Genomic DNA, 12,710 nt, shown 5'->3' on the forward strand with positions numbered 1-12,710 from the left:
CTGTTTCTGTCTCTCTGTTTCTGTCTCTCTGTCTCTCTGTTTCTGTCTCTCTGTCTCTCTGTTTCTGTCTCTCTGTTTGTCTCCCTGTTTCTGTCTCTCTGTTTCTGTCTCTCTGTCTCTCTGTCTCTCTGTTTCTGTCTCTGTTTCTGTCTCTCTGTTTCTGTCTCTCTGTCTGTCTGTTTCTGTCTCTCTGTCTCTGTCTCTCTGTCTCTCTGTTTCTGTCTCTCTGTCTCTCTGTTTCTGTCTCTCTGTTTCTGTCTCTCTGTTTCTGTCTCCTGTTTCTGTCTCTCTGTTTCTGTCTCTCTGTCTCTCTGTCTCTCTGCTTCTCTGTCTCTCTGTTTCTGTCTCTCTGTTTCTGTCTCTCTGTCTCTCTGTCTCTCTGTTTCTGTCTCTCTGTTTCTGTCTCTCTGTTTCTGTCTCTCTGTCTCTGTCTCTGTTTCTGTCTCTCTGTCTCTCTGTCTCTCTGTTTCTGTCTCCTGTTTCTGTCTCTCTGTTTCTGTCTCTCTGTCTCTCTGTCTCTCTGTCTCTCTGTCTCTCTGTCTCTCTGTTTCTGTCTCTCTGTTTCTGTCTCTCTGTTTCTGTCTCTCTGTCTCTCTGTTTCTGTCTCTCTGTCTCTCTGTTTCTGTCTCCTGTTTCTGTCTCTCTGTTTCTGTCTCTCTATTTCTGTCTCTCTGTCTGTCTGTTTCTGTCTCTCTGTCTCTGTCTCTCTGTCTCTCTGTTTCTGTATATCTGTCTCTCTGTCTCTCTGTTTCTGTCTCTCTGTTTCTGTCTCCCTGTTTCTGTCTCTCTGTCTCTCTGTCTCTCTGTCTCTCTGTTTGTCTCTCTGTTTCTGTCTCTCTGTTTCTGTCTCTCTGTCTCTCTGTTTCTGTCTCTCTGTCTCTCTGTCTCTCTGTTTCTGTCTCTCTGTTTCTGTCTCTCTGTCTCTCTGTTTCTGTCTCTCTGTCTCTCTGTTTCTGTCTCTCTGTTTGTCTCTCTGTTTCTGTCTCTCTGTTTCTGTCTCTCTGTCTCTCTGTCTCTCTGTTTCTGTCTCTGTTTCTGTCTCTCTGTTTCTGTCTCTCTGTCTGTCTGTTTCTGTCTCTCTGTCTCTGTCTCTCTGTCTCTCTATTTCTGTCTCTCTGTCTCTCTGTTTCTGTCTCTCTGTTTCTGTCTCTCTGTTTCTGTCTCCCTGTTTCTGTCTCTCTGTTTCTGTCTCTCTGTCTCTCTGTCTCTCTGCTTCTCTGTCTCTCTGTTTCTGTCTCTCTGTTTCTGTCTCTCTGTCTCTCTGTCTCTCTGTTTCTGTCTCTCTGTTTCTGTCTCTCTGTTTCTGTCTCTCTGTTTCTGTCTCTCTGTCTCTCTGTCTCTCTGTTTCTGTCTCTCTGTTTCTGTCTCTCTGTCTCTCTGTTTCTGTCTCTCTGTCTCTCTGTTTCTGTCTCTCTGTTTCTGTCTCTCTGTCTCTCTGTCTCTCTGTTTCTGTCTCTCTGTTTCTGTCTCTCTGTCTCTCTGTTTCTGTCTCTCTGTCTCTCTGTCTCTCTGTTTCTGTCTCTGTTTCTGTCTCTCTGTTTCTGTCTCTCTGTCTGTCTGTTTCTGTCTCTCTGTCTCTGTCTCTCTGTCTCTCTATTTCTGTATCTCTGTCTCTCTGTTTCTGTCTCTCTGTTTCTGTCTCTCTGTTTCTGTCTCTCTGTTTCTGTCTCTCTGTTTCTGTCTCTCTGTCTCTGTCTCTCTGTTTCTGTCTCTCTGTTTCTGTCTCTCTGTCTCTCTGTTTCTGTCTCCTGTTTCTGTCTCTCTGTTTCTGTCTCTCTGTTTCTGTCTCTCTGTCTCTGTCTCTCTGTCTCTCTGTTTCTGTCTCTCTGTCTCTCTGTCTCTCTGTTTCTGTCTCTCTGTTTCTGTCTCTCTGTTCTCTGTCTCTCTGTCTCTCTGTTTCTGTCTCTCTGTTTCTGTCTCTCTCTGTCTCTCTGTCTCTCTGTTTCTGTCTCTCTGTTTCTGTCTCTCTGTCTCTCTGTCTCTCTGTTTCTGTCTCTCTGTTTCTGTCTCTCTGTTTCTGTCTCTCTGTTTCTGTCTCTCTGTCTCTCTGTTTCTGTCTCTCTGTCTCTCTGTCTCTCTGTTTCTGTCTCTCTGTCTCTGTCTCTCTGTTTCTGTCTCTCTGTCTCTCTGTCTCTCTGTTTCTGTCTCTCTGTTTCTGTCTCTCTGTCTCTCTGTTTCTGTCTCTCTGTCTCTCTGTCTCTCTGTTTCTGTCTCTGTTTCTGTCTCTCTGTTTCTGTCTCTCTGTCTGTCTGTTTCTGTCTCTCTGTCTCTGTCTCTCTGTCTCTCTGTTTCTGTCTCTCTGTCTCTCTGTTTCTGTCTCTCTGTTTCTGTCTCTCTGTTTCTGTCTCTCTGTTTCTGTCTCTCTGTCTCTGTCTCTCTGTTTCTGTCTCTCTGTTTCTGTCTCTCTGTCTCTCTGTTTTATGTCTCCCGGTTTCTGTCTCTCTGTTTCTGTCTCTCTATTTCTGTCTCTCTGTCTCTGTCTCTCTCTCTCTATTTCTGTATATCTGTCTCTCTGTCCCTCTGTTTCTGTCTCTCTGTTTCTGTCTCTCTGTTCTCTGTCTCTGTCTCTCTGTTTTCTGTCTCTCTGTTTCTGTCTCTCTGTCTCTCTGTTTCTGTCTCTCTGTCTCTCTGTCTCTCTGTCTCTCTGTTTCTGTCTCTCTGTTTCTGTCTCTCTGTTTCTGTCTCTCTGTCTCTCTGTCTCTCTGTTTCTGTCTCTCTGTTTCTGTCTCTCTGTCTCTCTGTTTCTGTCTCTCTGTCTCTCTGTTTCTGTCTCTCTGTTTCTGTCTCTCTGTCTCTCTGTCTCTCTGTTTCTGTCTCTCTGTTTCTGTCTCTCTGTCTCTCTGTTTCTGTCTCTCTGTCTCTCTGTCTCTCTGTTTCTCTCTCTGTTTCTGTCTCTCTGTTTCTGTCTCTCTGTCTCTCTGTTTCTGTCTCTCTGTCTCTGTCTCTCTGTCTCTCTGTTTCTGTCTCTCTGTCTCTCTGTTTCTGTCTCTCTGTCTCTCTGTCTCTGTCTCTCTGTCTCTGTCTCTCTGTTTCTGTCTCTCTGTCTCTCTGTCTCTCTGTTTCTGTCTCTCTGTTTCTGTCTCCCTGTTTCTGTCTCTCTGTTTCTGTCTCTCTGTCTCTCTGTTTCTGTCTCTCTGTTTCTGTCTCTCTGTTTCTGTCTCTCTGTCTCTCTGTTTCTGTCTCTCTGTCTCTCTGTCTCTCTGTCTCTCTGTTTCTGTCTCTCTGTTTCTGTCTCTCTGTTTCTGTCTCTCTGTCTCTCTGTCTCTCTGTTTCTGTCTCTCTGTTTCTGTCTCTCTGTCTCTCTGTCTCTCTGTTTCTGTCTCTCTGTTTCTGTCTCTCTGTTTCTGTCTCTCTGTTTCTGTCTCTCTGTCTCTCTGTTTCTGTCTCTCTGTCTCTCTGTCTCTCTGTTTCTGTCTCTCTGTCTCTGTCTCTCTGTTTCTGTCTCTCTGTCTCTCTGTCTCTCTGTTTCTGTCTCTCTGTTTCTGTCTCTCTGTCTCTCTGTTTCTGTCTCTCTGTCTCTCTGTTTCTGTCTCTCTGTTTGTCTCTCTGTTTCTGTCTCTCTGTTTCTGTCTCTCTGTCTCTCTGTTTCTGTCTCTCTTCTCTCTGTCTCTCTGTTTCTGTCTCTGTTTCTGTCTCTCTGTTTCTGTCTCTCTGTCTGTCTGTTTCTGTCTCTCTGTCTCTGTCTCTCTGTCTCTCTGTTTCTGTCTCTCTGTCTCTCTGTTTCTGTCTCTCTGTTTCTGTCTCTCTGTCTCTCTGTTCTCTGTCTCTCTGTTTCTGTCTCTCTGTTTCTGTCTCTCTGTTTCTGTCTCTCTGTTTCTGTCTCTCTGTCTCTGTCTCTCTGTTTCTGTCTCTCTGTTTCTGTCTCTCTGTCTCTCTGTTTCTGTCTCCTGTTTCTGTCTCTCTGTTTCTGTCTCTCTATTTCTGTCTCTCTGTCTCTCTGTTTCTGTCTCTCTGTCTCTGTCTCTCTGTCTCTCTGTTTCTGTCTCTCTGTCTCTCTGTCTCTCTGTTTCTGTCTCTCTGTTTCTGTCTCCTGTTTCTGTCTCTCTGTTTCTGTCTCTCTGTCTCTCTGTCTCTCTGTTTCTGTCTCTCTGTTTCTGTCTCTCTGTTTCTGTCTCTCTGTCTCTCTGTTTCTGTCTCTCTGTTTCTGTCTCTCTGTTTCTGTCTCTCTGTCTCTCTGTCTCTCTGTTTCTGTCTTTATATTTCTGTCTCTCTGTCTGTCTGTTTCTGTCTCTCTGTCTCTGTCTCTCTGTCTCTCTGTTTCTGTCTCTCTGTCTCTCTGTCTCTCTGTTTCTGTCTCTCTGTTTCTGTCTCCCTGTTTCTGTCTCTCTGTTCTGTCTCTCTGTCTCTCTGTCTCTCTGTTTCTGTCTCTCTGTTTCTGTCTCTCTGTTTCTGTCTCTCTGTCTCTGTCTCTGTTTCTGTCTCTCTGTTCTCTGTCTCTCTGTTTCTGTCTCCCTGTTTCTGTCTCTCTGTTTCTGTCTCTCTGTCTCTCTGTCTCTCTGTCTCTCTGTCTCTCTGTCTCTCTGTTTCTGTCTCTCTGTTTCTGTCTCTCTGTTTCTGTCTCTCTGTTTCTGTTTCTGTCTCTCTGTCTCTCTGTTTTTGTCTCNTCTCTGTTTCTGTCTCTCGTCTCTCTGTTCTCTGTCTCTCTGTTTCTGTCTCTCTGTTTCTGTCTCTCTGTTTCTGTCTCTCTGTCTCTCTGTTCTGTCTCTCTGTTTCTGTCTCTCTGTTTCTGTCTCTCTGTCTCTGTCTCTCTCTGTTTTCTGTCTCTCTGTTTCTGTCTCTCTGTCTCTCTGTCTCTCTGTTTCTGTCTCTCTGTTTCTGTCTCTCTGTTTCTGTTCCCTGTTTCTGTCTCTCTGTTCTGTCTCTCTGTCTCTCTGTTTCTGTCTCTCTGTTTCTGTCTCTCTGTTTCTGTCTCTCTGTTTCTGTCTCTCTGTCTCTCTGTCTCTCTGTTTCTGTCTCTCTGTTTCTGTCTCTCTGTTTCTGTCTCTCTGTCTCTGTCTCTCTGTCTCTCTGTTTCTGTCTCTCTGTTTCTGTCTCTCTGTCTCTCTGTCTCTCTGTTTCTGTCTCTCTGTTCTGTCTCTCTGTTTCTGTCTCTCTGTTCTGTCTCTCTGTTTCTGTCTCTCTGTCTCTCTGTCTCTGGTTTCTGTCTCTCTGTTCTGTCTCTGTTTCTGTCTCTCTGTCTCTCTGTCTCTCTGTCTCTTCTGTCTCTCTGTTTCTGTCTCTCTGTTTCTGTCTCTCTGTTTCTGTCTCTCTGTTCTCTTCTCTTGTTTTCTGTCTCTCTGTTTCTGTCTCTCTGTTCTGTCTCTCTGTCTCTCTGTTTCTGTCTCTCTGTTTCTGTCTCTCTGTCTCTCTTTTCTGTCTCTCTGTTTCTGTCTCTCTGTTTCTGTCTCTCTGTCTGTCTCTCTGTCTCTCTGTTCTCTGTCTCTCTGTTTCTGTCTCTCTGTTTCTGTCTCTCTGTTTCTGTCTCTCTGTCTCTCTGTTTCTGTCTCTCTGTTCTGTTCTCTGTTTCTGTCTCTCTGTCTTGTCTCTCTGTTTCTGTCTCTCTGTTTCTGTCTCTCTGTCTCTCTGTCTCTCTGTTTCTGTCTCTCTGTTTCTGTCTCTCTGTTTCTGTCTCTCTGTTTCTGTCTCTCTGTTTCTGTCTCTCTGTCTCTCTTTTCAGTCTCTCTGTTTCTGTCTCTCTGTTTCTGTCTCTCTGTTTCTGTCTCTGTTCTGTCTCTCTGTCTCTCTGTTTCTGTCTGTCTCTCTGTTCTGTCTCTCTGTTTCTGTCTCTCTGTTTCTGTCTCTCTGTCTCTCTGTTTCTGTCTCTTGTCTGTCTCTCTGTCCTTCTCTGTCTCTCTGTTTCTGTCTCTCTTTCTGTCTCTCTGTTTCTGTCTCTCTGTTTCTGTCTCTCTGTTTCTGTCTCTCTCTGTCTCTCTGTCTCTGTTCTGTCTCTCTGTTTCTGTCTCTCTGTTTCTGTCTCTCTGTCTCTCTGTCTCTCTGTCTCTCTGTCTCTCTGTTTTCTGTCTCTCTGTTTCTGTCTCTCTGTTTCTGTCTCTCTGTCTCTCTGTCTCTCTGTCTCTCTGTTTATGTCTCTCTGTTTCTGTCTCTCTGTCTCTCTGTTTATGTCTATCTGTTTCTGTCTCTCTGTCTCTCTGTCTTCTGTCTCTCTGTTCTGTCTCTCTGTTTCTGTCTCTCTGTCTGTCTCTCTGTCTCTCTGTCTCTCTGTCTCTCTGTCTCTCTGTCTCTCTGTTTCTGTCTCTCTGTTTCTGTCTCTCTGTCTCTGTCTCTCTGTTTCTGTCTCTCTGTTTCTGTCTCTCTGTTTCTGTCTCTGTTCTGTTCTCTGTTTCTGTCTCTCTGTCTCTCTGTTCTGTCTCTCTGTCTCTGTCTCTCTGTCTCTCTGTCTCTGTCTCTCTGTCTCTCTGTTTCTGTCTCTCTGTCTCTCTGTCTCTCTGTTTCTGTCTCTCTGTTTCTGTCTCTCTGTTTCTGTCTCTCTGTTCTGTCTCTCTGTCTCTCTGTTTCTGTCTCTCTGTTTCTGTCTCTCTGTTTCTGTCTCTCTGTCTCTCTGTCTCTCTGTTTCTGTCTCTCTGTTTCTGTCTCTCTGTTTCTGTCTCTCTGTCTCTCTGTTTCTGTCTCTCTGTCTCTCTGTCTCTCTGTTTCTGTCTCTGTTTCTGTCTCTCTGTTTTCTGTCTCTCTGTTTCTGTCTCTCTGTTTCTGTCTCTCTGTCTCTCTGTTTCTGTCTCTCTGTCTCTCTGTCTCTCTGTTTCTGTCTCTCTGTTTCTGTCTCTCTGTTTCTGTCTCTCTGTCTCTCTGTCTCTCTGTTTCTGTCTCTGTTTCTGTCTCTTCTCTCTGTCTCTCTGTTTCTGTCTCTCTGTTTCTGTCTCTCTGTCTCTCTGTTTCTGTCTCTCTGTTTCTGTCTCTCTGTCTGTCTCTGTCTCTCTGTCTCTGTCTCTCTGTTTCTGTCTCTCTGTTTCTGTCTCTCTGTTTCTTTCTGTTCTCTCTGTTTCTGTCTCTCTGTCTCTCTGTCTCTCTGTTTCTGTCTCTCTGTTTCTGTCTCTCTGTCTCTCTGTTTCTGTCTTCTGTCTCTCTGTCTCTCTGTTTCTGTCTCTCTGTTTCTGTCTCTCTGTTTCTGTCTCTCTGTTTCTGTCTCTCTGTCTCTCTGTTTCTGTCTCTCTGTCTCTCTGTTTCTGTCTCTCTGTTTCTGTCTCTCTGTCTCTCTGTTTCTGTCTCCTGTTTCTGTCTCTCTGTTTCTGTCTCTCTGTTTCTGTCTCTCTGTCTGTCTGTTCTGTCTCTCTGTCTCTGTCTCTCTGTCTCTCTGTTTCTGTCTTTCTGTCTCTCTGTCTCTCTGTTTCTGTCTCTGTTTCTGTCTCTCTGTTCTGTCTCTCTGTTTCTGTCTCTCTTCTCTCTGTCTCTCTGTTTCTGTCTCTCTGTTTCTGTCTCTCTGTCTCTCTGTTTCTGTCTCTCTGTCTCTCTGTCTCTCTGTTTCTGTCTCTCTGTTTCTGTCTCTCTGTTTCTGTCTCTCTGTTTCTGTCTCTCTGTCTCTCTGTTTCTGTCTTCTCTGTCTCTCTGTCTCTCTGTTTCTGTCTCTCTGTTTTCTGTCTCCTCTTTTCTGTCTCTCTGTCTCTCTCTGTCTCTCTGTTTCTGTCTCTCTGTCTCTCTGTCTCTCTGTTTTTCTGTCTCTCTGTCTCTCTGTCTCTCTGTTTCTGTCTCTCTGTCTCTCTGTCTCTGTTTTCTGTCTCTCTGTTTCTGTCTCTCTGTTTCTGTCTCTCTGTCTCTCTGTCTCTCTGTCTCTCTGTTTCTGTCTCTCTGTTTCTGTCTCTCTGTTTCTGTCTCTCTGTTTCTGTCTCTCTGTTTCTGTCTCTCTGTTTCTGTCTCTCTGTCTCTCTTTCTGTCTCTCTGTCTCTCTGTCTCTGTCTCTCTGTTTCTGTCTCTCTGTTTCTGTCTCTCTGTTTCTGTCTCTCTGTCTCTCTGTCTCTCTGTTTCTGTCTCTCTGTTTCTGTCTCTCTGTTTCTCTCTCTGTTTCTGTCTCTCTGTTTCTGTCTCTCTGTCTCTCTGTCTCTCTGTTCTGTCTCTGTTTCTGTCTCTCTGTTTCTGTCTCTGTCTCTTGTTTCTGTCTTCTGTCTCTCTGTCTCTCTCTCTCTGTTTCTGTTCTCTCTGTCTCTCTGTCTCTCTGTCTCTCTGTCTCTCTGTTTCTGTCTCTCTGTTTCTGTCTCTTGTTTCTGTCTCTCTGTCTCTCTGTCCTCTCTGTCTCTCTGTTTCTGTCTCTCTGTTTCTGTCTCTCTGTTTCTGTCTCTCTGTTTCTGTCTCTCTGTTTCTGTCTCTCTGTTCTGTCTCTCTGTCTCTCTGTTTCTGTCTCTCTGTCTCTCTGTCTCTCTGTCTCTCTGTCTCTCTGTTTCTGTCTCTCTGTTTCTGTCTCTCTGTTTCTGTCTCTCTGTCTCTGTCTCTCTGTTCTGTCTCTCTGTTTCTGTCTCTCTGTTCTGTCTCTCTGTTTCTGTCTCTCTGTTTCTGTCTCTCTGTCTCTCTGTCTCTCTGTTCTCTGTCTCTCTGTTTCTGTCTCTCTGTTTCTGTCTCTCTGTCTCTCTGTTTCTGTCTCTCTGTTTCTGTCTCTCTGTCTCTCTGTCTCTCTGTTTCTGTCTCTCTGTCTTTCTGTCTCTGTGTTTCTGTCTCTCTGTTTCTGTCTCTCTGTTTCTGTCTCTCTGTTTCTGTCTCTCTGTCTCTCTGTTTCTGTCTCTCTGTTTCTGTCTCTCTGTTTCTGTCTCTCTGTTTCTGTCTCTGTCTCTCTGTTTCTGTCTCTCTGTTTCTGTCTCTCTGTTTCTGTCTCTCTGTCTCTCTGCTTTTCTGTCTCTCTGTTTCTGTCTCTCTGTTTCTGTCTCTCTGTTTCTCTCTGTTTCTGTCTCTCTGTCTCTGTCTCTCTGTTTCTGTCTCTCTGTTTCTGTTTCTCTCTGTTCTGTCTCTCTGTCTCTCTGTTTCTGTCTCTCTGTTCTGTCTCTCTGTTTCTGTCTCTCTGTTTCTGTCTCTCTGTCTCTCTGTTCTCTGTCTCTCTGTTTCTGTCTCTCTGTTTCTGTCTCTCTGTTTCTGTCTCTCTGTTTCTGTCTCTCTGTCTCTGTCTCTCTGTTTCTGTCTCTCTGTTTCTGTCTCTCTGTTTCTGTCTCTCTGTCTCTCTGTTTCTGTCTCCCTGTTTCTGTCTCTCTGTTTCTGTCTCTCTATTTCTGTCTCTCTGTCTGTCTGTTTCTGTCTCTCTGTCTCTGTCTCTCTGTCTCTCTATTTCTGTATATCTGTCTCTCTGTCTCTGTTTCTGTCTCTCTGTTTCTGTCTCCTGTTTCTGTCTCTCTGTTTCTGTCTCTCTGTCTCTCTGTTTCTGTCTCTCTGTTTCTGTCTCTCTGTTTCTGTCTCTCTGTCTCTCTGTTTCTGTCTCTCTGTCTCTCTGTCTCTCTGTCTCTCTGTTTCTGTCTCTCTGTCTGTCTCTCTGTTTCTGTCTCTCTGTTTCTGTCTCTCTGTCTCTCTGTTCTCTGTTTCTGTCTCTCTGTTTCTGTCTCTCTGTTTCTGTCTCTCTGTCTCTCTGTCTCTCTGTTTCTGTCTCTCTGTTTCTGTCTCCCTTTCTGTCTCTCTGTTTCTGTCTCTCTGTCTCTCTGTTTCTGTCTCTCTGTCTCTGTCTCTCTGTTTCTGTCTCTCTGTTTCTGTCTCTCTGTCTCTCTGTTTCTCTGTTTCTGTCTCTCTGTCTCTCTGTCTCTGTCTCTCTGTTTCTGTCTCTCTGTTTCTGTCTCTCTGTCTCTCTGTCTCTCTGTTTTTCTGTCTCTGTTTCTGTCTCTCTGTTTCTGTCTCTCTGTCTCTCTGTTTTCTGTCTTCTGTCTCTCTGTCTCTCTTCTCTGTTTCTGTCTCTCTGTCTCTCTGTCTCTGTCTCTCTGTCTCTCTGTTTCTGTCTCTCTGTTTCTGTCTCTCTGTTTCTGTCTTCTCTGTCTCTCTGTCTCTCTGTCTCTCTGTTTCTGTCTCTCTGTTCTGTCTCTCTGTTTCTGTCTCTCTGTTTCTGTCTCTCTGTTTCTGTCTCTCTGTTTCTGTCTCTCTGTTTCTGTCTCTCTGTCTCTCTGTTTCTGTCTCTCTGTCTCTCTGTCTCTCTGTTTCTGTCTCTCTGTTTCTGTCTCTCTGTTTCTGTCTCTCTGTCTCTCTGTCTCTCTGTTTCTGTCTCTCTGTTTCTGTCTCTCTGTCTCTCTGTCTCTCTGTTTCTGTCTCTCTGTTTCTGTCTCTCTGTCTCTCTGTTCTGTCTCTCTGTTTCTGTCTCTCTGTCTGTCTCTGTTCTCTGTCTCTGTCTCTCTGTTTCTGTCTCTCTGTTTCTGTCTCTCTGTTTCTGTCTCTCTGTTCTGTCTCTCTGTCTCTCTGTCTCTCTGTTTCTGTCTCTCTGTTTCTGTCTCTTGTCTCTTGTCTCTTGTCTCTCTGTCTCTCTGTCTCTCTGTTTCTGTCTCTCTGTTTCTGTCTCTCTGTTTCTGTCTCTCTGTTTCTGTCTCTCTGTCTCTCTGTTTCTGTCTCTCTGTCTCTCTGTTTCTGTCTCTCTGTTTCTGTCTCTCTGTCTCTCTGTTTCTGTCTCTCTGTTTCTGTCTCTCTGTTTCTGTCTCTCTGTTTCTGTCTCTCTGTCTCTCTGTTTCTGTCTCTCTGTCTCTGTCTCTCTGTCTCTCTGTTTCTGTCTCTCTGTCTCTCTGTCTCTCTGTTCTCTCTCTGTTCTGTCTCCTGTTTCTGTCTCTCTGTTTCTGTCTCTCTGTCTCTCTGTCTCTCTGTTTCTGTCTCTCTGTTTCTGTCTTCTGTCTCTCTGTTTCTGTCTCTCTGTCTCTCTGTCTCTCTGTTTCTGTCTCCTGTTTCTGTCTCTCTGTTTCTGTCTCTCTGTTTCTGTCTCTTCTGTCTCTCTGTTTCTGTTCTCTGTCTCTCTGTCTCTCTGTTTCTGTCTCTCTGTTTCTGTCTCCATGTTTCTGTCTCTCTGTTTCTGTCTCTCTGTCTCTCTGTTTCTGTCTCTCTGTCTCTCTGTCTCTCTGTTTCTGTCTCTCTGTCTCTCTGTTTCTCTTTTCTGTCTCTCTGTTCTCTGTCTCTCTGTTCTGTCTCTCTGTTTCTGTCTCTCTGTTTCTGTCTCTCTGTCTCTCTGTCTCTCTGTCTCTCTGTTTCTGTCTCTCTGTTTCTGTCTCTCTGTTTCTGTCTCTCTGTTTCTGTCTCTCTGTTTCTGTCTCTCTGTTTCTGTCTCTCTGTCTTCTGTTTCTGTCTCTCTGTCTCTCTGTCTCTCTGTCTCTCTGTTTCTGTCTCTCTGTTTCTGTCTCTCTGTTTCTGTCTTCTCTGTCTCTCTTGTCTCTCTGTTTCTGTCTCTCTGTTCTGTCTCTCTGTTTCTGTCTCTCTGTTTCTGTCTCTCTGTTTCTGTCTCTCTGTCTCTCTGTCTCTCTGTTTCTGTCTCTGTTTCTGTCTCTCTGTTCTGTCTCTCTGTCTGTCTGTTTCTGTCTTGCTGTCTCTCTGTCTCTCTGTTTCTCTGTTTCTGTCTCTCTGTCTCTCTGTCTCTCTGTCTCTCTGTCTCTCTGTTTCTGTCTCTCTGTTTCTGTCTCTCTGTTTCTGTCTCTCTGTCTCTCTGTCTCTCTTGTCTCTGTTTCTGTCTCTCTGTTTCTGTCTCTCTGTTTCTGTCTCTCTGTTTCTGTCTCTCTGTTTCTGTCTCTCTGTTTCTGTCTCTCTGTCTCTCTGTTTCTGTCTCTCTGTCTCTCTGTCTCTCTGTCTCTCTGTCTCTCTGTTTTCTGTCTCTCTGTTTCTGTCTCTCTGTTTCTGTCTCTCTGTCTCTCTGTCTCTCTGTTCTGTCTCTCTGTTTCTGTCTCTCTGTTTCTGTCTCTCTGTTTCTGTCTCTCTGTTTCTGTCTCTCTGTCTCTCTGTCTCTCTGCTTTCTCTGTTCTTCTGTTTTCTGTCTCTCTGTTCTGTCTCTCTGTCTCTCTGTTTCTGTCTCTCTGTTTCTGTCTCTCTGTCTCTCTGTCTCTCTGTTTCTGTCTCTCTGTCTTTCTGTCTCTGTGTTTCTGTCTCTCTGTTTCTGTCTCTCTGTTTCTGTCTCTCTGTTCTGTCTCTCTGTCTCTCTGTTTCTGTCTCTCTGTTTCTGTCCTCTCTGTTTCTGTCTCTCTGTTTCTGTCTCTCTTCTCTGTCTCTCTGTTCTTTCTCTGTTTCTGTCTCTCTGTTCTGTCTCTCTGTCTCTCTGTTCTCTGTCTCTCTGTTCTGTCTCTCTGTTTCTGTCTCTCTGTTTCTGTCTCTCTGTTTCTGTCTCTCTGTCTCTGTCTCTCTGTTTCTGTCTCTCTGTTTCTGTCTCTCTGTTTCTGTCTCTCTGTCTCTCTGTTTCTGTCTCTCTGTTTCTGTCTCTCTGTTTCTGTCTCTCTGTTTCTGTCTCTCTGTCTCTCTGTTCTCTGTTCTCTCTGTTTCTGTCTCTCTGTTCTGTCTCTCTGTTCTGTCTCTCTGTTTCTGTCTCTCTGTCTCTGTCTCTCTGTTTCTGTCTCTCTGTTTCTGTCTCTCTGTTTCTGTCTCTCTGTCTTCTGTTCTGTCTCCTGTTTCTGTCTCTCTGTTTCTGTCTCTCTGTTTCTGTCTCTCTGTCTGTCTGTTTCTGTCTCTCTGTCTCTGTCTTCTGTCTCTCTGTTCTGTCTCTCTGTCTCTCTGTCTCTCTGTTTCTGTCTCTCTGTTTCTGTCTCCCTGTTTCTGTCTCTCTGTTTCTGTCTCTCTGTCTCTCTGTTTCTGTCTCTCTGTTT

At 44.8% G+C, this 12,710-nt stretch overlaps 3 protein-coding genes and 1 pseudogene across 3 annotated transcripts; all 4 read right to left on the bottom strand.

Annotated features, from left to right (window-relative positions):
• Nucleotides 1-81: 81 nt before the first annotated feature.
• LOC116376174 (RNA-binding protein 25-like) lies at nt 82-1,509 on the bottom strand (annotated as a pseudogene).
• Nucleotides 1,510-3,028: 1,519 nt separating this feature from the next.
• Nucleotides 3,029-4,276, bottom strand: LOC116376241 (RNA-binding protein 25-like; the record flags this gene model as incomplete). Its single annotated transcript, XM_031835849.1, has 1 exon — nt 3,029-4,276. A coding segment is annotated over one exon (1,248 nt), but the record flags the coding sequence as incomplete, so codon positions are not given.
• A 1,878-nt stretch (nt 4,277-6,154) lies between these two features.
• LOC116376180 (RNA-binding protein 25-like) lies at nt 6,155-7,757 on the bottom strand (the record flags this gene model as incomplete). The annotated part of the gene is made up of 2 exons (XM_031835340.1): nt 6,155-7,446; nt 7,718-7,757. Coding segments are annotated over 2 exons (1,332 nt in total), but the record flags the coding sequence as incomplete, so codon positions are not given.
• Nucleotides 7,758-9,373: 1,616 nt separating this feature from the next.
• LOC116376176 (RNA-binding protein 25-like) lies at nt 9,374-11,232 on the bottom strand (the record flags this gene model as incomplete). The annotated part of the gene is made up of 3 exons (XM_031835328.1): nt 9,374-9,905; nt 9,988-10,639; nt 11,205-11,232. Coding segments are annotated over 3 exons (1,212 nt in total), but the record flags the coding sequence as incomplete, so codon positions are not given.
• Nucleotides 11,233-12,710: the final 1,478 nt, after the last annotated feature.

This window comes from Oncorhynchus kisutch, linkage group LG1 (assembly GCF_002021735.2).
Source record: "Oncorhynchus kisutch isolate 150728-3 linkage group LG1, Okis_V2, whole genome shotgun sequence".
NCBI classification, from domain to species: Eukaryota; Metazoa; Chordata; class Actinopteri; order Salmoniformes; family Salmonidae; genus Oncorhynchus; species Oncorhynchus kisutch.